At 40.0% G+C, this 24,242-nt stretch overlaps 1 protein-coding gene across 1 annotated transcript in view; it reads left to right on the forward strand.

The window, feature by feature from the left end:
* FIGN (fidgetin, microtubule severing factor) overlaps positions 1-22,326 on the forward strand; it is a 132,589-nt gene extending 110,263 nt beyond the window's left edge. The window contains exon 3 of the mRNA XM_004703785.3: positions 19,236-22,326. Within this exon, the coding sequence (XP_004703842.1) occupies positions 19,236-21,490 (2,255 nt within the window). The 3' untranslated portion in view covers positions 21,491-22,326. The remainder of the gene's footprint in view (positions 1-19,235) is intronic.
* The last annotated feature ends 1,916 nt before the right edge of the window (positions 22,327-24,242 follow it).

Consider the following 24,242-nt stretch of genomic DNA (forward strand, 5'->3'; position numbering starts at 1 on the left):
GTCTGACCTCCTCTGGCTCCTGAGACTGATGGCTACAAGGCAGAGGTCAGACATGTATCCACCCTCCAACTATCTCCCATGCTTCTCAGATTGATTCTATAATTTATTTCCATGGCAACACAGAACTCACACTCAATGCTCTAATTTATGGAGTCTATTAGGGAAGTTAAGGGGTTAAAATTCCGCTCAAGAATGCTCAGGATACAGTTGTTCAGTTTGGTTTCTTCTCCATCATGTTCATAGACACTTCTCTTTCTGGCCCTCAGCTACACTTGACTTGGCCTCTGACCTGCTCAGGCAATGTTGCAAAGCTCTTATAGGGCTGCCAATGAACATTCAAAGAACATGCCACTAGATCATAAGTCTCAGCCTGAAGGCACTCAACTCCAGCTCCCTGGGTCAGCAAAGCCAGCTCCCCCAATTAAGTACCCCTGGGCACCCTATTGCATAACCCAATCTCCTTCCCCATGGTAGTTTTACTTGCCTTGTCAGCTGGGAGGTCCACTGCTCCATCTCATCATCTGGCTCCTCATTCTGCCACTGCTGCTGGCGCTGCTGTTGCCCTGCCACTCCTCTGGGGTCACAGCTGCTTCCTGGATCAAAGAAGTTGAAAGCAGAGAGATCTCAGGGTCCAAAGAACACACCCGACTCCCAGCTCCTCCCTCGTGCTGGTAGTAATATCCCACCCACCTGAGAGGACTAACTGTATATCCCCAGGCTGACAAGCATTCAGGGCTGAATCATATGATACCATCAGTATCCTCTCCCACCTTCTTACCCAGACCCATCAAGGAAAAGTTATTTGGGGGGAGAAGAAAAAACTAAGAAAAGTCATAAAGATTTATTATTATTTGCTATAAGATTTTACACTGCAGTTATTATTTGCTTTAAGATTTTGTGTTTCAGAAGTGTGGCAAGTGGTTAAGAGGTAAGATTGGTAAATCAGGTGCTAGATTTTGTGGGCCATTGAAAATTTAAGAATTAGCCCTCATGGCTTTGAAAATTATATTCAAAATTAAGTTTGTGGATTTTCTGTCCCTTTAGACACATGGCTTGACCCCAAACTGAAGTTTTAATGCTCTTGTCCAGAAAGGCTTTCATGATTAATATGTCTCCCCATTATGCAATGCCCATTTGCCCCATCATTGTTTTTACATGATAATACATATTCACGTGGTTTTTTGTTCTTTAGTACGATCTAATGAGTACTGGTAATATTCTAGGGTAGGTGTTGGACTTCCAATCAAAAGCTCATCAGTTCAGACCCAGCAGTCTCCCCAGGAGAGAAGGGCTGTCTGCTGCTATAAAGATGCACAGCACTGCAACTATATTGGGTTGCTCTGAGTTGGATCAATTTGAGGGTCAAACCAAACCAGCTCACTGCCATTGAGTAGATGCCAACTGATAGCTGCCCTACAGGACAGGGTAGAACTTCCCCGAGGAGCTTATGAGGCTTAACCCTTTGCCAGAGGAGAAAGCTTAGTCTTTCTACAGAGAATGACTGGTGGTTTTGAACTTCAGACCTTGAGATTAGCAGCCAAACATATATGCCACTAAGCCACCTTGGATCCTGATATTGGTGACTTTTTATTAATAGCTTATTTATATGTTTATTCATCTTTTTGAGCTTGTGTTTCTCAAGTTAGAAATGGAGACCAATAAAAATTCTGCCAATCTTCTATAACTCAGACATTAGATCTGGGTGGAAGATCTATTAACTATATATTCAGTTCCCGATTAAAATTTATATTTAAAATGAAGTTTCATCATTATAGAAAGTTATTTTGAAACTTCACCAAAAGAATTATATTTCTTGTCATCATTATTACTGCTATTATTGCTATTAATTGATATCTTAGAGCTTCTCAGTTTTGGTGATAAAATCAATTGTACAAAATACACCTTCTCTATTGCATTAAAAATGATCTTATTCATAAGTCAATCATAGATATAATAAGGCAATCCAAAAGCATTGAAAGAGACCTTCCACTGTTTGTTTGAGTATGTGTCTTGATTGCCTAGCTGGGAGTCATTTGAACATGAAGGATATATGTTTTCTAGTCATTTCACACACATTTTTCTTTTGTGGTTCTGCATATTAATTCTGTTAAAAAAATAAATAAACAGAAAGACATTTTATCCCAAGCCATAAAAGAATTCACAGTAAACGAGTGTGATTTTTCTCCCCGCTGTTTTGTAATGCAGAGACGTTGCTATTGTTGCTGTTAGACGCTCTCAAGTCATTCCTACTCAAAATGACGCACGTCCAACACAACGCAGCCCTGCCTGCACTCATGGTCGGTGACTGTGTGTCAGACCCATTGTCTGCCGCTGTGCCAACCCAGCTTTGGAGGGTCTTCCTTTGCTGTTTGACTTGCCCACTCTTTTACCCGATATAATGTCTTTCTTCAGGAACCACCTCTAACTAATGTCTCCAAAGGAGTCAAGAGGAAGTCTCACACTGCTTGTTCTGAGAAGTATTCTGCTGTACTTCTTCCGAGACAGATTCGTTCTTTCTTCAGATGGTCCATGACATACTCAGTATGCGTCATCAATGTCATAATTCACATGCATGAACTCTTCTCTGGTCTTCCTTTTTTCATTGACCAAATTTGCATGCATATGAGGTGATTTGAAAGTTGTAAGTTCTGGTTCAGGTTAACCGTAGTCCTCAAAAAGACACATTTGCTTTTTGACGCTTTAAATAGTTCTTTTATTGGCAGATTTACCCAGTGCAATACTTGTTTGATTTCTTTGGCTTCTGCTTCCATAATTGTCGGTTGTGGGTCCAAGAAAAATTAAATCCCTTCAATATTTTTTTCCATTTACCACATTTGTCCAGTTGAGAACATTTTCGTTTACTTCATATTAAGGAATAATCCATATAGAAAGCTGAAGTCCTGGATCCTCTTCAATATCTCAGATTGTTTATGAGTTGCCTTCCAGCCCTGGAAATGCATGTTCGTCTCATGCACTCCAGTTCCTCGGGCAATTGGCCAGCATATAGCTTGATTAAGTGTTGTGAAAGGATACAACCCCATACACAACTTCCATAATTTTAAATCATGTACTATCTCCTTGCTTTGTTGAAATGAGTACATTGACCTATGTGCTGCATGAAAACAATGAAGTAGTCTGGAATTCCCATTCTTTACAATTGTATCCATACTTAATTACGATCCACACAGTTGCATAGCATTATACAGTCAATAAAACACAAATAAATCTCATTGTGGTATTCACTTCTTTCAGACAGGTCCGTCTGACATCAACAATAATATATTTCCTTCCATGTTTTCTTCTGAATTTGGTTTGAATTTCTGGCAGTTCCTTATTAATGGACTGCAATCATTTTTTAAGTTATTATCAGAAATTTTCATTTGTATATGATATTGTTAGAAAATTGTTAGAAAAGGCTTTTTACATTAACACCGGTTTTTTCTCTCTCCCTATTTGAGAAGTAATATTCAGGCATGATTTAATAGGAGGTTAGCTGTTAAATACAGCTAAACGATGTACTTTTTTTTTCCTTTTTCCTTTTGGTAATACCAAAATCAAGTTTTGGTATTTCTGATTTCTGTTGGGTTAGCTTTCTTTGGAATGGGCAGAAATCAGGCTCTCTTCCAGTCACTTGGCCGGGTGTCTTCCAAATGTATTGATGTAGATCAGTGGGTGCTTATATCGTGTCAACAGTTTGTTGGAACATATCAATTGATTTTCAGCCTTTTTTTTTTAATAATGCCTTTAATGAAGCTTGGGGTTCTTTTTCAATACTGTCGATTCTAGAGTATATGCTTCCTCTTGAAATAAAGTTTACCTTCGTGTGCAAACTCTGCCAAGTTCTTTGCCATGGATGACCTTGGGGATATTTGAAATCCAGGTGGCTTGATTTCCGGTATTACAGCAATACACAACCCACTGCAATATGACAAACAGAGGTGAACGGTAGATACAAAGAAATGTGCTCCACACGTATCAGAGAACGTAAGCCCTTCACTTGATAGTCTCTGTTCTCATAGCTCTCTTCGTTCAGAAAGTGGAAATCAAGGATAAAGCTCTCTGCTACGAAAAATAGAAAATGTATTGAAAGCAGGAATCATTCCACAGTAGCGTTTTTCTTAGCATTTTATCATGGATTGGTATAAAGCCTTGGTGTCCTGCCATTTTTCATACTTTCTTATGTATTGATTATCTTCATGGACCTGTTTAAGGATGTCTTGAATCTCATTTTATATCCTCTTATGCCATTTGGGAGGTTGTATTTTTCAATGAAAAAATATTTCTAACCTTATCATTTGAGAGACATTTCGTGATGACAAGTTCAAGAGCTTCCTATGTCTTAGATGTTCTCAAAAAGCAGTTTTCAATTAGATGTAATTATAATTCATATAGTTAAGCCTCAAGACATACTGTATTCATGCACTCTCTAGATATATTTCATGACTTTGGTTTTGATTTTGGTTATAGATAGATTCTGACACCTATATTCAAAATTGATACTTTATTTTGAATGGAAATAACTCCTGGGCTGGAGGTGTGTTCTTTTTCTTTTTTTTGGCCCATATCAATAACTCTCATGACCACCCTTTGTGCATATAAATAATAAATGTCTGCAATATTACCCTTTACTGCCAAAAACTTAGTGAATAGCGATACAAAATGAAGTGTACATATATCAAGAGGGAAAATGATATTTTTATCTTCAAAAACAATATCTAATTAAACAATAAAATGCTATTTACATCTGCTATTATGAAAGGCCTCAAATATTCATCTTCGGTTCTGCTTTAACTTAGTGATAAAAATTCCATTCTTCTTGTTAATAAGCATAATATTTATAGCTTTGCATAACTTTTCATATATAATCAGATGGCAGAAAGACTTTTTCTCCCCCCCACCCCAGGTAAGGTGAGGCCACTGAAGAAAGCGTGATAGGTAGCATCAGTTATCAATTTTTAAATCCTTGTTTATTTGCTCACAAATCTTCAGAAGAAAACTCTTTTAACCATTGTGGGCCTAACCTAAAATTAGCTGTAGAATTAATATAATTCAACTCTAATAGGAGATACTGCATTCTCAAATATATTTAAACCAGGAAAAAATGATAAAGATTATTGCAATAAATCTAACATCACAGCAACCAATTCACGGAGCTTAATTATGACACGACTAAATGTGAAAATCTATTCAGTGCCAGGAACACTTTTCACATTACATTCACGTAAAGATTGGCTGTTAAGAGCTCATTACTGGTATTTTTCTAAAGAGTGGTTTATTAAACACAGTTACCTAATAAGCATCTTTGGTGGTGCAAATTGCTGAAAACAGTAATGAGTCTGATTAGACTTCATTTCAATTACGACAGCTTGTCGAGCAGGAAATATGTATATGCATATCTTTCCTGGGTGCTTTGGAATCTGGCTACGGCAGAGTTTTAAAAAGGAAAAGCCACCTCTATATTTTCTTCCTACCGTTCACTAATGAAGAGCGGATTGTCCAAGTCATCATCCAATTTACACACTGGAAAAGTGGATGGACAGAGTGGAGTCACCGTCATATTTGCTTGCTTAAAAACAGCAAAGGCTGCCTTGGCTAATATGTCTAAATAAGGTCACCTTTCCTTTCTCGCTGTTTTGTTTGGCTTGTTTTCCCTCCCCCGGCCCCTTTTCCTTAGAAATATAAAGCCCGAAATGAGGTGGAGACTTAAAATGAGGCATTTCTATTGGTTTGTGGAGGTTATTCTCCAGATTAATAGGCTCCCCTTTCAATTATGTTTTATCCGTGAAGCTTCTGCTTAAAATCACAAGACTGGAGGAGACTGTCACACAGTGTATGTTAATTATCAGACCTTTTTCTTAATACATAGATTGGGAGGGAATGAATTAAAGAAACCAAGCTTCCTGTATGCGTAATAATATTTCAAAAAGTGCAAGGGAATGTTCCTTATATCCTAAACTTGATTTTGGTATTACCAAAAGGAAAAAGGAAAAAAAAAAGTACATCGTTTAGCTGTATTTAACAGCTAACCTCCTATTAAATCATGCCTGAATATTACTTCTCAAATAGGGAGAGGAAAAAAAAAACGGTGTTAATGTAAAAAGCCTTTAAGTGATTAAGCTGTCATTTCTGTCATTTGGGCACTCTTGCAACATTTTAATGCTTCTGGGAGCTATGGCCAGGGATGCAGTTCACTATTTTATGCTATATTTTCTGGAATAGATTCGTTGTAAAGTATAACATCATTTGACATTGAACTGGATGAAATGATTTTCGAAGTAGAATGTGAAAACAATGGTTGGATATAGAAGCACGAAAAAGGAGGGCATAATAAAAGATGTGCACCTGAAGTATCTTTACAAATTAACTTAAGTGAGCGAGCACTAGAATGGCCAATAAGACTGAACATAAAATCTAAATGAAATTATAATACTCTTTGAGGCATTTGGATGCTTTTAAAGATTTACTTAAAAGAGAACCAATTCTAGGTATGCCCTTCCAGTGTGCAGGCATGTACTTTTAGATCTGTGATTCATCATTAATTCCATGGAATTATATATTCTATTTTTTAAAATAACTCACTATGTTAAAAAAAAAAACCACATTAATAATCCTAAATTGCCAAACGAGACATGGCACTCTCTTACCCAATAAGTATAGATTTTAAAATAATTATTTGTGTTTCAGGGACTTTTATAACATTTTCATCCAAAATTATTCTAATCAATATTCTCTTATTTATAATCAACTCATTGGGAAAACGTGTCCGTATGTAATGAAACGTTTACTAGGTTTCCATTTGGAAAAAAACGTTAGGACTGTAAAACCAAGATGCTCCGAAAACAAAAGCACACGTCCAGAAAGTGTGTGTTCGTGGTGCATTTGGAGAAAATACATAAAATGTTGAGTTTTATATGTATGGAAATAAAAAAAACTTGGCTTAAGCTACAAAGAATAAATGTGAATTAGATAAAGCCTTCAGTGTGATCCTTACGTGTGATCGAAAGTATGAGTGCATGGTAACGGTTTGGAATATGCTTTAAAGTATGAGAAAATTAGTAATATGGCTAGATAAGCATGGATTCTTTTTAGAATAGGAGAATTTTTAAATTCCTTTTCTTCTGTGACTCCCATATTTTCTGTATATTCTCACCTCCAGTAAAGAGATACACACATTCATAAGCACCTAGATTTGCTTTTTTCTCTTTAGCTTTCCAGTTGTAAGTTCATAGCCCTGGATACCTCTCGGCTTGGTTGTTGTTTAAGGAACTGTGTGCTGTGAATAGGATAGTATGCAATATGAAGGGTTACCAGGAATAATTATTTATTAATCATATGTAATGAAAGCCAACGTCTTTAGAAATACGTTTCCCTCAAATGATTTCCTACTTTAAAAAAAATTATCTGAGGACAGAGAAACTTTCCCATTCCCTAAATATACAAAAATACTAGCAAACACTGTTACCTACATATAGCTTAAGTGTTAGGTTTGAAACACAGAGTGTTATCAACACTAAGAAATCAAAATGTTTAGGAAAATTTAGAGCACCCATTAAAGTCTACCAAAAGCCCTATTGAGAGCAGCATTGATTGTTACTGCTATGCTAGAGACGAAGTCAACACTGTGTGTTCACCCTGAGAGAACTGGGTTGGTTTCATTGGAGAAGTGTAAGCAAAATAAAGGGGATTCTGTGCTGCTTGTGATTAGAAACCTGGAGGCCTGGGGGTGCTGTTGGGTAAGCATTGTATGCGCCCCGCAATGCGGGCAGTCCCTACCACCAGCTGAAGGTGAGCTTAGAAGTCAAAACTGACACGGTGACAGTGGAATTTGGGGAGGGTAACAGGCCTGGATCATTCATTTTATTCAGTTCCACTAAGTGGTATAGTTTGTCCTAACAATCGATGAAGTGGTGTAGTTAAGTAGCTTCATAAAAAAGACAACCAAGATGTGTCAGAAAAAAACCATCTCGTGACATGGAGTCTCTCCTCTGGTTGGCATTTTCCCATGGAATCAGACTCTGAGCACCCCATCCAAGAGGGAAAATGCCTTTTCCTTTTGGGAGGCTGCGACCCTCTCTTCTGCTCCAGTTTCATTATTTCCTTTGAGCAAGTGGGAGAGCCAACACTGCCAAAAACTGGGTTCTCATACTGATGGCACTTTAGCAATGTTCTTCTTATCTGGAAATGAGAATAAACCCATTAGAGGTGGCGCTCAGGTTTATTTCACCAGATGGAGAAGGGGGTATGGTGGGAAGAATGTAGAGGTGAGGAAACTCCTGTTAGTAAGAACCCTGTGCTGTTAATCCTGCACCATATCGGTTGCATTCCAAAACAGTTTATCTTCATATGCCGTCTTATATGGAAGAAACAACACTAAACCTAACAAAACTCATTTCATATGTAGCTTTTTCCACTGCCTTCAGATCAAAGTTATTTTCTTCAGGCTGAACTAAATTATACACAGGTCCCGGGAGTGAAGGACACTGAATTAATGCACTATGTCACCCAGACCTGACTACAGAATATTTTTATCGAAGTCCAAGATACTATTTTGCTATTGCATTAAAAATTAATGCACGAATTGCCAAAAAGAGAAAAACGCATAAATAACCTAAACAAATTTTGTCTGGGCTTTGCACACTTTAGCATTGTCTTACTGGAGAGGGGTGGGAGATGCGCGGACTCCTATATCAATAGCATACTTAAACCTTTGTCTAATTATGTGAGGAAGCCCTCAATCTTAAAGAAGCATCTTTATTTATCTATCTTGTTTTATGTAAACTGCCTTTTCAGAGGAAGGTTCTAAAGGAACACAGAGAAGTGGGTAAATGCAAATTTCATTTTACACAAGGTTCTGGGGCTTGAAAGATGCTGAATTTCTTTATTGACTCTTGTCAGCTTGATTAGTTGGGCAAGAGTGAATATCTTTCGGTTTAAATATAACTGAAGAGATCTTTGCCTTTATATACTGGAAAGGGAACACACACAAATACCTCTATGTCCATATTGCTATGGTTTACATAGTATTTAGCATTGTGACCTCAAATCGACATCAACCATGTCCTCACTCCAGAGTGGTACCAGGCCTGGTTTGGGTTTGTTAAAAAACGAAGCCACATTTTATCCGGCAAACAGCATCTGGAGAATCAATTGAAATCCCTCAGACTTTTAGGGCGAGGCTCCTTGTTATCTCTACAGAGCCGCTTTTGAATATGAAGAGTCAAAATGCCCAGAAAACGTACACTGCTTTTGGCATTTAGATTTCTCTGTCGGAATCCATCACATGGACTGCATAGTATGAATGGAGCATGGGGCTTTCAGGTTGTGGTAACCCCATTTATCCCTGCACGCTACAGCTCACCTGTTATTTACACACATAAGAGGGTTGATACTGCAGAACAAGGGGAGTGCTCTGCTGTGACACAGAACATACATATTCATTAGTCCTGGCAGTCCCAATGGGCTGATGCGGTATGTCCTGATGATCTTTGTATGTCAGAAAAAACTGGGGGCGGGGGAGGGAAGATGGCCTTAATGGATTGAAAAGTGTAGGAGAACGATGGCGTGAAAGGCCAGAAAGGAACAACTGGCATGGTGAACTACAGAGCTCTAGTTGAACTAAGGCTAACGGGTCTGAAATCAGTCAGGGAGGCGGCATAAACAAATTAACATTGAACTTGGGAAAAGCGGTCTTCTCTTCCAACCTTCCGACACTTCTCTTTCACTAGCTAATGACATCTGACACGACAAACTAAGATTGAGGTTTATATACCTTACATTGCATGTATATCTTTTTACTGTAAATAAAGTCGGATATGCACAGACTTTTAGACACTGGTTTAACATGTGATTAGATTTTTTTCAAACATAATTATAAACATTGAAACTTTTATAAATCACCTTCCCCTAAAACATCCATAAATCTAAAATAGCATTGTAGATCATGTGGACTTTTGTATGCACACAATTCACCCTTTTACTCTGACTCGAGTGTTGGTAATTTTAGGGCTGCCACCCTACCACACACACATGCACAAGTACTTATTTAAATTATGATCATGATATACTATGTTACCTTAAGTGATATGCTGCCTGTCCTGGTTACATATTGAATATAAGTTCAGTGGACTAAAAGTGATATTTCTTTCATCAGTATAATTGCTTTGCAAAAGTGCTTATGCATTCATCCTCATAAATGCAAGCCATCTTCTTATATATGGCTTGCATATTAAAAATGATGATCGGTCAGACCCATGCATACTAAGTTCCATCCTCAGTGTGAAAGATTGGCAAAATAGTCATCTTTACATTTGGTCCCATTCCGATGAGTGAACATTTTGTTGCTGTGAGTAAAATGTAATGTATCTTAGTGAAACCAATTTAGATCAGAAGCTACCCACAGGTTTAATTGAAGGGCGGGGTATATGCCATCCTGGCCTAAGTCCTGGTGTTTATAATAGTGAACATCGGATTTTCATATGCTCAAAATAATGCCTTAGAGAACCAGATCTGTCTTTTCACCCCAATACCACCCAATCAAAGGCTCTCTGTAAGAAATAAGAAGCATGATGGCGGATTAGGTTAAGCAAGCCCCGCAAAGTTGTATTAAAGCTCACGCTTTAACATCGCTGTTAGTTGCATAAATGATAACAGTGTTCTATTAATAACAAATCATAGAGATGATGCATTCAGGAATCATGAAGATCGACCTTCAGAAAGTAGAAGACTGACGAATCAGAAGAGAAGAAGGAACGCTGAAACAACAGGAATGTGGGACCAATGTTTTTAAAAGATCAACATTCATCTGTTTACGCTTTGTACAACTGACACTGAATCAACCAAAAAATGATCATGAATGTGCACATTAGTATGTTCAGCATGATTTTTCTTCTAAAGGGACTCTATATTTAATGTAAAGTTTAAGAGTGGTATATTTGTTATTTTTCAAGGAAATGTACTTCTGTAAAATCAATGGAGTTTGAAGCATCGGAGTGATGTCATTTTCCCAAAGGTCTGTGAGATCTGATTGGTGCTACTGCTACTGTTACCGCTACTGATGTGGTTCTTAGTGGGCGTTGTTTCTTCCCACTGCCATCGAGTCACTCCTTGTCATTTCTCAGTGCCGTAAAAATCATTGCTGGAGGAAGAGGGGCTGGAGGCACAAGGGATAGTGCAGAACAGGTGAGCCGTATTCAGAAGGGATTGCTGCGCCCCAATTTCTGCCAACCATTGCTAGTCAGGAATGAGTTCTGGTAGCATAAGGTCTTTCAGCTTGCCTTGAAAATTGGGAAATACGGATAGATGAATTTTACAAATAAATGGAAAAGTAGACTGCCTTTTAAACTGGTGTTGGCCCCAAAGAACATGTTTGCAGTCTAAATAGTGCTCCCACCCTCAAGCTGTCTAGTTGTAGGTCCCCCATGTTAGAGGGTGAGCTATCTGAATTCTCTTAAGAAATTAGGACCACTTAGCCAGAAATGTCTTCATGATTATAGAAAAGGATCCCTTTATGTAAATAAGGTGGAATGGAAGGGAGAAGTGGGGAGAGAGTAATTTGTTGTAAAATGTATTATAATTTGAAGTCTGGAGGTGTGAAAGTGTGATTTAAAGGGAACACTTATTTGACAGTATTTTTTATAAAATGAGACTATCCTATTTTGAAACTGCAGGGTTTGAGATCAATGTTGCAGGGTCAAAACCTGCAGGTACTGTGTTTCTTAATTTTGGGCAATAAAGTGTTGAGTCACCATTGCACTTAAAATAAATAAAACACAGTTTAGTTTTCGACACCTTTTTTGATGAAAAAGATCATGTTCTGTGTTTGGCTTTGTCTGAAACAATTCTGGTCCCTTTTTTATAACCAACATTATCACTAGGAAATATTCCTTTCCAGGAGCTGTCGTGAGTTTGAAAGAAAACTGAGAAATTCTGAGAGTGATTTTACTTTTTTGTCAATCTGCCTAGTCTGTTTTGTTCTGTTCCAAATGCAGCTCTCAGGCTTTTTCAAAACCAAAGAATAACCAGAAATATGTGTGTGGTTGCTCACAGTAAGGAAGTAATTTCAAGAACATTGTTATTGTAGGCAATCTTAATAATAATCCTGTAAGGCACAGGGCACAGTAAATCAGAATCAACTCCCTGGCAGTGAGTTTGGTTTTAAGGTAGAGGATGTCATTACAATCTACTTTTTTGTTTTTTAATAAATCGTTTTATTGGGGGCTCTTACAGCTCTTATAACAATCCATACATCATTTGTACATATTTCTACAAATGTGCTTGATACAATTGATGTATGGATTGTTATAAATGGATGTATGAATATTTGTACAAATGTGCTTGATATACATATGTCATCATCATTTTCAAAACATTTTCTTTCTACTTGAGCCCTTGGTATCAGTTCGTCATTTTACCCTCCTTGCCCCCAGTCTACATTTTATAGCTGAAAAACAAACTGAGTGAGATGTGCTTACGTTACTTAACCAAGATAGAGCAAGTAAGTGATGGTCTGGCTATACCAGTGGTCTGATCCTCAAGCTTGGGATATTCACTCCCCAAATAAAATTCTAGATTTGTTTTTTAAAACTGTTTCCTTCAATCCTTTGCTATCCAAACAATATAACAATGACTCCCAATAAAATAGTGTACTTGGAATACCAGACAAGAGTAATCAACCCCACCAGACACTACGCTGAGCATGATGCTGCCCAGATTGGGCTGTTATTTTACATGTTACTTAATCTGTAAGATCAACGAGCCTGGTTGTAGAGCATCTAGAATGGGAAATTAGGAAAAGAAAGAAAGCTGGGAAGGTTCTATTACCTTGTAAACAAACTGCTTCTTTTGATTACATTTCTTAGCAGAGAACACTCAGTTTGTTGACAAAATACAGCTGATGGTATGAGCAGTGGACTGTTGGCTGCAAGGTCATTGGTTCAAACCCAGCAGCCTCTTTTGGGGAGAAAGATGAAGCCATCTACCCCAATAAATATTTACAAAGGCTTGGAAAACCTACCTAAGGCTGCTGTGAGTCAAAATGGACTTGGTGGCAGTAGGTTTGGTGTGTTTGTGTAGATCATTTTCAAAGGAGCCTTGGTGACATAGTGGAATAAACATTTGACCAGTAGTTCAAATCCACCAGTCACTCTATAGGAGAAAGTTAAGACAATCTGCTCCTGTAAAGGTTTACAGTTTGGGAAGCCCTAAACTTCCTCTGTTCCCAATAAGGTCCCAATAAGTCTAAATAAACTCTATGGTGGTGTATGTGTGTGTATTTCCATACTCAAGGAGCCCTGGTGGTGCAGTGATTAAAGTGCTCTGCTGCCAACCAAAAAGGTTGTCAGTTCGAACTCCCCAATTCTCCACCATGGAAGACAGATGTGGCAGCCTGCTTCCTTAGGGATTTATAGCCCTGGAAACCCTGGGGCATGTCTACTCTGCTCTATAAGATTATTAGGAGTTGAAGTCCCCTTGAAGACAGTAGGATATCATTTTCCACTGATAAAGGACATCTAATGTGGGCAGACTGAAGACAACTGAGCGAAATAGATTAAAGAACGTATGTAATGTTTGTGTCTCTTCTCATTTGTTCACTTAGAATTACTCTTAGAGCTGAGGTAATATTTTAAGGCTCATTTAATCAGCTGTGGACAGAGGAACATTCCAGACCATGGATCAGTACAAGTCATTCTAGAAATTGCTGTGGTAGCCTTTGGTTTATGAGGGTAGGTAGACAAGAGGGAAAGGCTGCTTAATTTGCTCAAACATTTCATTTGTTCATCGTTCCCCTTGAAGAATAACGAGAAGCAAATATTGCATGGGGCCAGTCTTTAGTGCCTGGAGGTCTGCAGTCCTCCTTTCTCTGAAGTTTCTTTGCCGGATTTTCCCCCAGTGAATTTAGGACACTCACCTGGCATCTGAATGCAATATGAGTTCGTTTTCCCATTTCAGAGGCACGAGATGATGAATCCGTTGTGTTATTTAGGCTGAGGGAGCTGTAACCTGTTGTAATTACTTTGCTGTGTTTATCCCAGTAGTGATTGTTTCCTAAAGAGAACATTGCTAAATAGTGTATTAATTTCCCAAGTACTAAGAAAACAATAATAATGAAAGACTCCAGTCTCATAGCCTAAAGGAATATAATAGGTGATGTTGTCATTCAGGCCTGTATGAGTTCTATGCAGCTGTCCTAGAGCAAGGGAGCCCATTGTGCCTGCAGGTGTTTGCCTCGGGTCCCTGCCCTAAGGAGGTCTGAAAAAACCTACAAATGAAGGTAGAGTCCTGGCAGCTAGGATTACTTTATGGGAACCTTGCAGAAGAGAGCAGCTTTCTTAGACCTGATGAATTAACTGTTCAAGAGCCTGTGTGTGGGATGGGGTTGCGAGGGGGGTAGTGAGTGCCGTAGAGGAGTATTTCCAGGAATGGTTGCTAACAATTGATTCTTGGAGGCCTAGGCTTTCGCTGCCCATTTCTTCCCACCCCCTAGGTGGTTTGGGGACTCTTCATTTTCCTATGTAAGTTTCTTTAACATGTTGAGGCTGTGGCCAAATTTCAGTTGTTTGATTCTGGACCCAGTCGAACTAGAGAGCAAAATGGTGGGAGCCAAGCAGTCAGTAACTGTCCCATTTTGAATGGTCAGTAATGGGGAAAATGGAAAATGCTCTCCAACTGTCAAATGTTACGGACAATATAGACGTATGTGTGTACGTGTGTGTTTACATACATATGTATATATTCTTCATATAAGAGTCAGAACAATAACAAAATGCACAAACTTTTAGTACAGGAACTGTCATTCCCATGTGACACTTCTGTCAAATTAGCTTAGAAAGCAATTGTCTATTCAACTACATATGTGAAAGCAAACCCATGCTTCATGAAACCTGCCCGCGGCATCCAGAATGTCGGGCTCCTTCTCCTACGTAGTCATGATGTTTGCCAACCGTTCCTCGGTTCTCTTTAGGAACAATGTTCTTACCTCCCGCTGTCTTCTGAATTTCTTATGGCACGTATTTAAGATATTTTCCAGCAGTAGGAGAATCATTGTCCTGGAGTCGTGTTTCTAATAATATTGAAATTGTGTTGTTTCAGAACGTTTTCGCTTCGTGTTCCAAAGTGAATCCACATAACAGCGGTTTATAAAGCCTATCGTACTATGTAGGGGCCAAGTTAAGTGACATGTGTGTTTCTTCTCATTCACGGATAATAATATAATCAAAGGCAGCATAATGTTTGAATATAATTCAAAGAATTTGGCTCTGTGTATTCTTCCAAACATTTCACAACAGGAGGATGACTCCCAATAAACAGGACAATACCAACAACAAAATCCAAACTTGCCATGACTCTAAGTTGCTGTCAAAATCAAGGAATTGAAGAAAAGGCGCGTAATGCTCCCAAGGCCGAGACAATCTCCTGAACACTAGCTTCTTCGGCAAATACATAATAATAGTTAGAACTAACTTATGGCGAACTAGTAACTTGTGCTTTTAAAAGACATTAATGATTTCAATGCCCTGGAATAAATGCTCGTGTTTCAGGGGATGTGAACAGTTCTGTTCCCTGAAGGTTATTTAATCAAAGCTAAATCTTGCCTTTTGCAGCTATGCTAAGGTTATTATTATTTAGTATGCATCAATAAATAAACTTTCAATTATCTTGGCAAGCACATCCAAAAATAGCTTGAAAATAACGAGGCAGTGGTGTCTCCAGTAATTGTTCCAAATAAATACTTTTGATGGATACGATCTTTGCTTAATTTCAGATGAAATAGAAAAATCATATGCAATTTCATTAGGTTTGCTAGTTAAACTAGGCAGAAATACCCAGAGATAATGGTTAACTTGTTTTATTTAAACTGCACTTTCTTGTCTTTTACAGTGATTTTACTTTATTAAAATCACTTTTGCACATTTTCATAGATGATTAATTTGCAAGAAAAAGTTGTAAGGCAAGAACCAATGAGGAGGATAATCCTTTTTTATATAATTATGTAAATTTAAAGCAACTTTCTATTTCTTAAAGGAATTTTCAAAAATCATGTCATTTATTTATGTCTACTATCTAATGCCAACAGTGGCTTTGCTCAGCTACTGAACATTAAGTCTTTACTTGTGGGTAGGGGACAGGGAGGGGTGTGTGTGTGCATGCGTGTGCGTGTGTGCACATGCGCACACACTGTGGTAAATTCCATGACTTGTGACTTCTAAATTATTTCCCGAGATCTTGTTTTGAGACATTTATTCACATGTCTCTGCTATGTCAACCTGATTAAATCCCTATTCTTAGCATATGTGTGGTATAATTTTCCCAACTCTGTATTTTGATAATCTTTAAAGAAAAAAAATTCCTAATAGAAATTCCCTAGAAATATTTACAGGGCTAATGAATTTGCAGGTCTTTTAGACAGTTCTACATTATAGTCACATTAATATTCTCTCATTTTTATAAGGCTTGAAGTAAATCCCATGACACAAGAAAAAATTAGATACTGATTACTTGCGATTGGTTCCTGGTGATTTGCTCTTAATAATTTCCAGTTGAATTTAATGAAAGTATGATTCCTGAAATGCTGCTTCATTAAAATTGCATCTCTTCCCCTTTAAGTGTGGTTTCAGTCATTCCACCCATTTTGTGGTGTGTTTTCCTCTCCTTCAAAAGTAATGATTGGGAAAGTGAGACAATTAAGACTGTCATTTTAGTTCTTCCTAGAACTCACCCAAGTTTTTCTGAGTGAAAAAATACAACTGAACTTCCATCAGGATTTCACGACACCCTGCACAAATGGATGAGATTATTTTTTAAAGATGGATTTTAACAATCGAAGCATGATGATTTGGGGGGAGGGGGTTGGGTTATGAGAAAAAAACAGAAATCTATTGTATATGCAAAATATGCAAAGTCTAGTATTTTGCATGCATATATATATATATATATAGCTTGATTAAGTTATACTGCATAGTATTCAGACAATCTAACTGAGATAGTGATTTGCAAATGAATATCTACATGGTTCCTTTTTTAAAAAATCCAAATGCAAATGAGTACAACTGCAATAAAATATATTTGCAAATGAATCCTGTTGCTTTATTCATTTATTGTGTAATTACTGCAATCCTTCCCACCTTGTTTTCAGTATTTCTTAATCATTAAGTCGGAAGCATGACAGCAGTGCCAGCCCTGGCATGATTCTCTTTGACTAAAACCTTGTAAATTAACACAATTAGCACAGCATCATCCTGCTAATTAACTTCCAGTGTCTGGTGCAGTGGTTTTGCAAACAAGGAAGAGGGAGTCAGAAGGGAATCAACATGCCATTCTGTTACCAAACTGTGTGCTGTGCTCAGTTTAGCTCAGTGCGTCTAATCTGGCCATGTCAGAAGCCAGAGGCAGGCAATGAAGAGCTAAAGGGTTTCCGGGAAGAGAAGAGAAGGGAGCAGGAGCTGTCAAAATAGACTGGCGATTCAGAAGGGAACCCAGATGCTTCATTTAGACGGGGCCTCCTCCTTACCAAGGAATCTGTGCCAGCGGGCACAAGACAGTTTGTAAAAGTCACTGTGGGTAATACAAAAGAGATTAAGGAGGCCTGCTTAGTCTAGCTGTACCAGAAGAGGCAGTGTTTGAACCCAGCAGATATTGGAGTAGGATGAGTCAGTTCTGGGAAATAGGAGAAGTGAGTTCTAGTATGTGTCTGTCCCTCACCCTGAAGGAGATCTCAGCCGCAAGTTGTCAGTCTTCTCCTGGGCCTCAGTTTCCTAATCTCTGAAATAAAAGCATTCCTAAGCGGCCTTATTTAAACCTTTAAAATTCAAATGAGTTTTAGATTCTGAAGGTTATTTTCTTTAAAGCAAGAAAATGCTCTTGTTTTGTGGATTCAGAGTCTAGCAGATGATAGAATTAACCGTACCCTCTCCTTAGCTACGAGCATTCTTAGTTTATGCCAGGCTTTGCTTCCCGTCAAAATGAAAGGAGTTAGGGCACAGATTAGTCCTCCATCCATATCCTTCCCTTCCTTTCCACCGCCTTTACATACAATTACATATACCCACATATGTATAATTGCATATGTGTATGTATAATACATATGCAAGAGGGCTTCAAAAAGTTCATGGAAAGGTTCCATTCATTCTATTCCATTTTTCCATGATTTTGAAGCTCCCTCATGTCTGCATGTGTGTGTATAAATATAGTTCAAGGAAAAATTCCACTATCTTCCTATCTCATTTTCCCCTGAGTTTTTTGAGGCTCCTTTGTCTATGTGTATATCCACATACACACACACACACACACACACGTACACAGAAAATGTCTCCTTCCTCCTACTACTTTGGAGGCTGTAAAGGGAAAGGGGATTATCAGAGAATGGAGGCAAACTCAGGAAGACCGACAGACAAGTGATGCTTGTTTTTTGTTTTTTTTCCCAGAGACTCAACAACAGAACTGAGAGGCAGAAAGGAGCCCGTTGTAATTCATACCGAGTTGTAGGCTTTGTGTGATGAAAGCGGTGGAGCGCTGCCTGGGAGATTGCTTTGCTGCACTCCACGAAGCAGATTTGAAACTGTCGTGGACCACTTTAGATGAGAGTTGGATTATGGAATGACCTGCTATGTCTGTGTCACATTGTTCTGCACAGGGAGCATTATACTGTGCTAACTAGGTGTTCAGTACCAAATAAGAGAGGTATCCTAGATGTGATCTGTCAGCTGTGACTCATTTTTATATTGGTTAAAATAGAAAACAGAAACTATGATGTGTAGAGACAGAATAGCTAGATATCATACATGTTAATATTGTCATGTGCTAGGTGCTTTAAATGTATGCATATTTTATTGTAAGAGCCTGTGATTAAATTAAAATTGGACAGGAATGTGTATTTGTATGTGTGTGTGTGTGTGTGTGTGTGTGTGCATTTAGCAAATAATTTGATGAGTTCCTTTTAATGGAAACAGATTGGCTTATTATTTTAAAAGCAGAAGAATTTTGGATCTTCTCCAGAGTTTTCCTTTAAATCCTATTTACTTTTTAGACTGGGCAGAAATGTAATCCATTTTAAAGAGTATAATGATGGTAACAAGTATTAAAAACTATGGAAATGGGTTATCATGGGGATAAACATTAATGGAAAATAATAGGTAACAAAAGAATTTGGGGGTGGGGAGAGGAAAGCTTTTAATACTTTGGATGAATAGCTAAGTAAACGAACTGTTTCCCCCCCCACCCCCACCCCAAAAAATCTTTAGGCTTGAAGATGCAGTGGACGCCGGAGCATGCCCAGTGGCCAGAACAGCACTTTGACATCACCTCCACCACTCGGTCTCCAGCGCACAAAGTCGAAGCCTACAGAGGGCATCTGCAGCGCACCTACCAGTATGCCTGGGCCAATGACGACATCTCTGCTCTGACCGCATCCAACCTGCTGAAGAAATATGCCGAGAAGTATTCTGGCATCTTAGAAGGCCCCGTGGACCGGCCGGTGCTGAGCAACTACTCCGACGCCCCGTCGGCCCTGATGAACGGTCGCAAGACGGAAAGTGAACCCTGGCAGCCTTCCTTGAATTCCGAAGCCGTTTATCCTATGAACTGTGTCCCCGATGTCATCACCGCCAGCAAAGCTGGCGTCGGGGCAGCCCTCCCGCCCGCAGACGTCTCTGCAAGTATCGGGAGCTCGCCCGGGGTGGCCAGCAGCCTGACGGAACCGAGCTATTCCAGTAGCACCTGCGGGAGCCACACTGGCCCGAGCCTCCACGCGGGGCTCCCTTCTCAGGAATATGCCCCCGGCTACAACGGCTCGTACCTGCATTCAACGTACAGCAGCCAGCCAGCACCTGCACTTCCGTCCCCGCACCCCTCGCCCCTGCACAGCTCTGGGCTCCTGCAGCCCCCGCCGCCGCCCCCGCCGCCGCCAGCCCTGGTCCCAGGCTACAATGGGACGACGAACCTCGCCACGTACAGCTACCCCTCTGCTAGCTACCCGCCTCAGACTGCGGTGGGCCCTGGGTACAGCCCCGGAGGGGCACCCCCGCCCCCGTCAGCATACCTGCCTTCAGGAATCCCCGCGCCCACCCCTCTGCCCCCCACCACCGTTCCTGGCTACACCTACCAGGGTCACGGTTTGACGCCCATTGCACCGTCGGCCCTGACCAACAGTTCAGCCAGTTCTCTCAAAAGGAAAGCCTTCTATATGGCAGGGCAAGGAGAGATGGACGCCACTTATGGAAATTACAGCTATGGCCAACAGAGATCTACACAGAGTCCTATGTACAGAATGCCCGACAACAGCATTTCAAACACAAATCGGGGGAATGGCTTTGACAGAAGTGCTGAAGCATCATCCTTAGCATTTAAGCCAACGAAGCAGCTAATGTCCTCTGAGCAGCAAAGGAAATTCAGCAGCCAGTCCAGCCGGGCGCTGACCCCCCCGTCCTACAGCACTGCTAAGAATTCGTTGGGGTCGAGATCCAGTGAGTCCTTTGGAAAGTACACGTCGCCGGTCATGAGTGACCATGGGGACGAGCACAGGCAGCTCCTCTCGCACCCGATGCAAGGCCCGGGACTCCGTGCAGCTACCTCATCCAGCCACTCCGTGGACGAGCAACTGAAAAATGCCGACGCACACCTCATTGACCTGGTCACCAATGAGATTATCACGCCAGGACCTCCCGTGGACTGGAGCGACATTGCGGGCCTCGACCTAATAAAGGCCGTCCTTAAAGAGGAGGTTTTATGGCCGGTGTTGAGGTCAGACGCATTCAGCGGGCTGACGGCCTTACCGCGGAGCATCCTTTTCTTTGGGCCTCGGGGAACAGGCAAAACTTTGTTGGGCAGATGCATCGCTAGTCAGCTGGGCGCCACGTTTTTCAAAATTGCTGGTTCCGGGCTAGTGGCCAAGTGGTTAGGCGAAGCCGAGAAAATCATCCAGGCCTCCTTCCTCGTGGCCAGGTGTCGCCAGCCCTCGGTGATTTTCGTTAGTGACATTGATATGCTTCTCTCCTCACAGGTGAGCGAGGAGCACAGTCCAGTCAGTCGGATGAGAACCGAGTTTCTGATGCAGCTGGACAGTGTACTGACTTCGGCTGAGGACCAAATCGTAGTCATTTGTGCCACGAGTAAACCAGAAGAAATAGACGAATCTCTTCGGAGGTACTTCATGAAGCGACTTTTAATCCCACTTCCTGACAGCACAGCGAGGCACCAGATAATAGTCCAACTGCTCTCACAGCACAATTACTGTCTCAATGACAAGGAGTTTGCACTGCTCGTCCAGCGCACGGAAGGCTTTTCTGGACTGGATGTGGCTCATTTGTGTCAGGAAGCAGCGGTGGGCCCCCTCCACGCCATGCCAGCCACAGACCTTTCAGCCATTATGCCCAGTCCGTTGAGGCCGGTTACATATCAAGACTTTGAAAATGCTTTCTGCAAGATTCAGCCTAGCATATCTCAAAAAGAGCTCGATATGTATGTTGAATGGAACAAAATGTTTGGTTGCAGTCAGTGATAAGTTCTTTACAAAAAAATGTAATGAATGTTGGCACACACACACATAAAAACCTGCTACATAGGGTAGAGAGCCCCTTTCCAGTAGTGTTTCAATCGCAAAGGGCACCGGGGAAGACGACAATGACGCCCCATCTTTAGAGTCAGGGTAGTCTTGGGAGGAAAAGCGCATCACAGGAAAGCTTCTGATTTGAAAGCCCCAGACAGAGAGCAGATGTGGATGCTCAATTCGGTTCCAGCTAGACAACACTCACCAAGGAGCAAGGTGCAAGTGTGTTGATTTGAGAAGGACATGAGCCTCGTGTGTTGATTCCATTCTGCTGTTCTCGAGATTTAGTTGCTGTCAAGTGCCTGGAGTGGTGCTTTATGTTTTTGTTTGCCTCACAATTACCTTGGTGGCATGTGCTAATATAAAGAGCTTTAACTTCAAACATTATTGGACTAAAGAGATGAACAGTTGTGTGACGACAGAAAACCAGATTTTTTGCCATTTTAAGAGCAACAGTATTCCTCAATCCTGTCTGTTCTGCAGTATTCAGCTAAGAACAGGTAAAACAGGGTAACGGTAATCTGGACCTTAATTTCTGCAGTTCATTTCTTTTAATGTTCTTGTCTGCAAAAACTCAGGAAAGCGATTGTGATTTGTACAGTACCTCAAAGGAATGCGTTGAAAGCACTCTGTACTGCTGAGAGAAATAGGCTAAGCTTCATTGTTCCTTTATATGAAGATGTATGTTTACCTCAACAATTGGAAAATAGCAAGGGAAAATTACTTTGAATGTATCCGGAAAAATACTGACGTGTGATACAACTGAATACCAACAATTTAACGTTAAAGGGGGGGGGGGGAGGAAAGATTAAAACTAGTAAACTAAAACAAGGTTCTTTTACTGATTGTGGGGAATTAACCAGAGCAGGAGAATTCTGTGATATCAATAACTGCAGGAGTTCTGGGTACACTGCTCCCTGATAACTAAGTGAAATGTTCTTAAAAAGGTACACTGGTTACTGGAAAGCTACTTACTTAGTGTGTGTGTTAGTGTCTGGGACAGCCAGCCACAAGACCTTTGTAGGATCCTGAAGAGTCACAGTGTCTGAAAACTACGACTGTCTTTGACCGGAGCACGGTGGTGGTGGTGTCGTTTGTAAGTTCTCTCTTCAAACCGCCGGGAACGGTGTCATGTAGCCCCTACTCGAGTCTATCGGCTCGTCATACTGCTTCATAGAATGCAGAGGATAGCAACCAAAACTCAGATCATAAAACAGCATATATACATATATGTGTGTGTGTGTACGTATGTATATTATGTATATATACACGTATATATGTCCTAAAGGAACCTCTCCATCCCCTCACTTTCTTTTTCCTTTTGACACCACTCTTGTCAGTGCAATTTTGCTTCTCATTTTGAAGTCTCCTGGGCTATAATGCTCCCACGTACATGTCTACCTCAGTTTTGTTGCATTTCTATTGGAAAGTAAAGTAGAAAATTGGGAGTGGACGCACACACATGCAATAGAACTTGCCAAACATGTCACTTTGTTTGCATCCATCTCCGCCCATTAATCCTTTTCAGAATCATCTGTCTTTATGCTTTCTCCCATCTCAATCCACCCATCTCCAAGTGGCATATGTAGAATTTTGCTTAATTCCACACACTCCTCTCTGGCTCCCCATGAAGTTGTTCTTTCTGCCCTGTAATGCTTTATGTGCAGTGTTTCATTGGCAGCTGACTGATGCTCAGCAGTGCCTCTGAACCCACAGTGTAGGCTGTAGCTGCCCAAGGCCACTGCCCCACCCTAAGCAGAACAGCCTCATTCTTTGAATGTATACTTTCTTGTTTGCTTATCCCCTCTTCTCTCTTTTTACCTTTATTTTACTTTTTGAAGCTTAAAGATGCAGTAACAAAACTGTTGCAAATCACTGGCATTTTATGTATCCAAGAAATGATGTATATATTTTTTGAAAATTAAATAAATACAATGCGATGCCCCACGAAAGGTCTTTCTGTTATTTTATTCCCCTTCACTTTTTTTTAACTGATCCCATTCACAGTGTCAGATTTTCTGAAATGCCTAACATCGAGACAGCTAATGAAGGATTTTGTAATATTTCTGAAATTTTACAATGCTTGATCCTTACTCCATCCCCTTTTTTAATGCTACTAAAAACAGAGCAAATGAACCAGAATTTAATTTATTATGAAATTCTGTCGATAAGACTGTGCTTAGACAAAAAAGAAGAAAATGTTAAAAAGCTGTGCCTTTTATTAAGGACACAAGAACAATATTTAAGTATCTCCTCTGCTTTTCACAAGTGAATCAACTCTGATGGTGTTCTGGTCTATCTTGCACATCTCTTATTGTAAAGGCATTCTCATATTCCTATTAACTGATAGGTTCATATTGAGCTCACTGGCAAGTTTACTTTTTCAAAGTGCTGACCTATTTTCCGTCTTTTAGACATTACATTTCATTTCCGCCAACATGCTGTGTTCACTTGAAGGCATCTGGCAAGTCTTGACATGCCCAATCTTATTTAGACAACTTGGGAAAATCCATTATGGACCCACATTTTTTTTTTACAGCTCTTAAAAATTATTGCCAAATAGATGACTACATTGTTGTGTTTTACACTCACTTATAAAATGAAGGGTAAATTCAAGTTATACATATTAGCTCTTGGCATTATGTGACTTAAAATTTACTTTAAGAACAAAGTAGTCCCAAATCCATCCACTTAGGCAGAAGCT

Source organism: Echinops telfairi, unplaced genomic scaffold (genome assembly GCF_000313985.2).
Source record: "Echinops telfairi isolate 266 unplaced genomic scaffold, ASM31398v2 ScPeMD7_4;HRSCAF=17, whole genome shotgun sequence".
Lineage (NCBI taxonomy): Eukaryota > Metazoa > Chordata > Mammalia > Afrosoricida > Tenrecidae > Echinops > Echinops telfairi.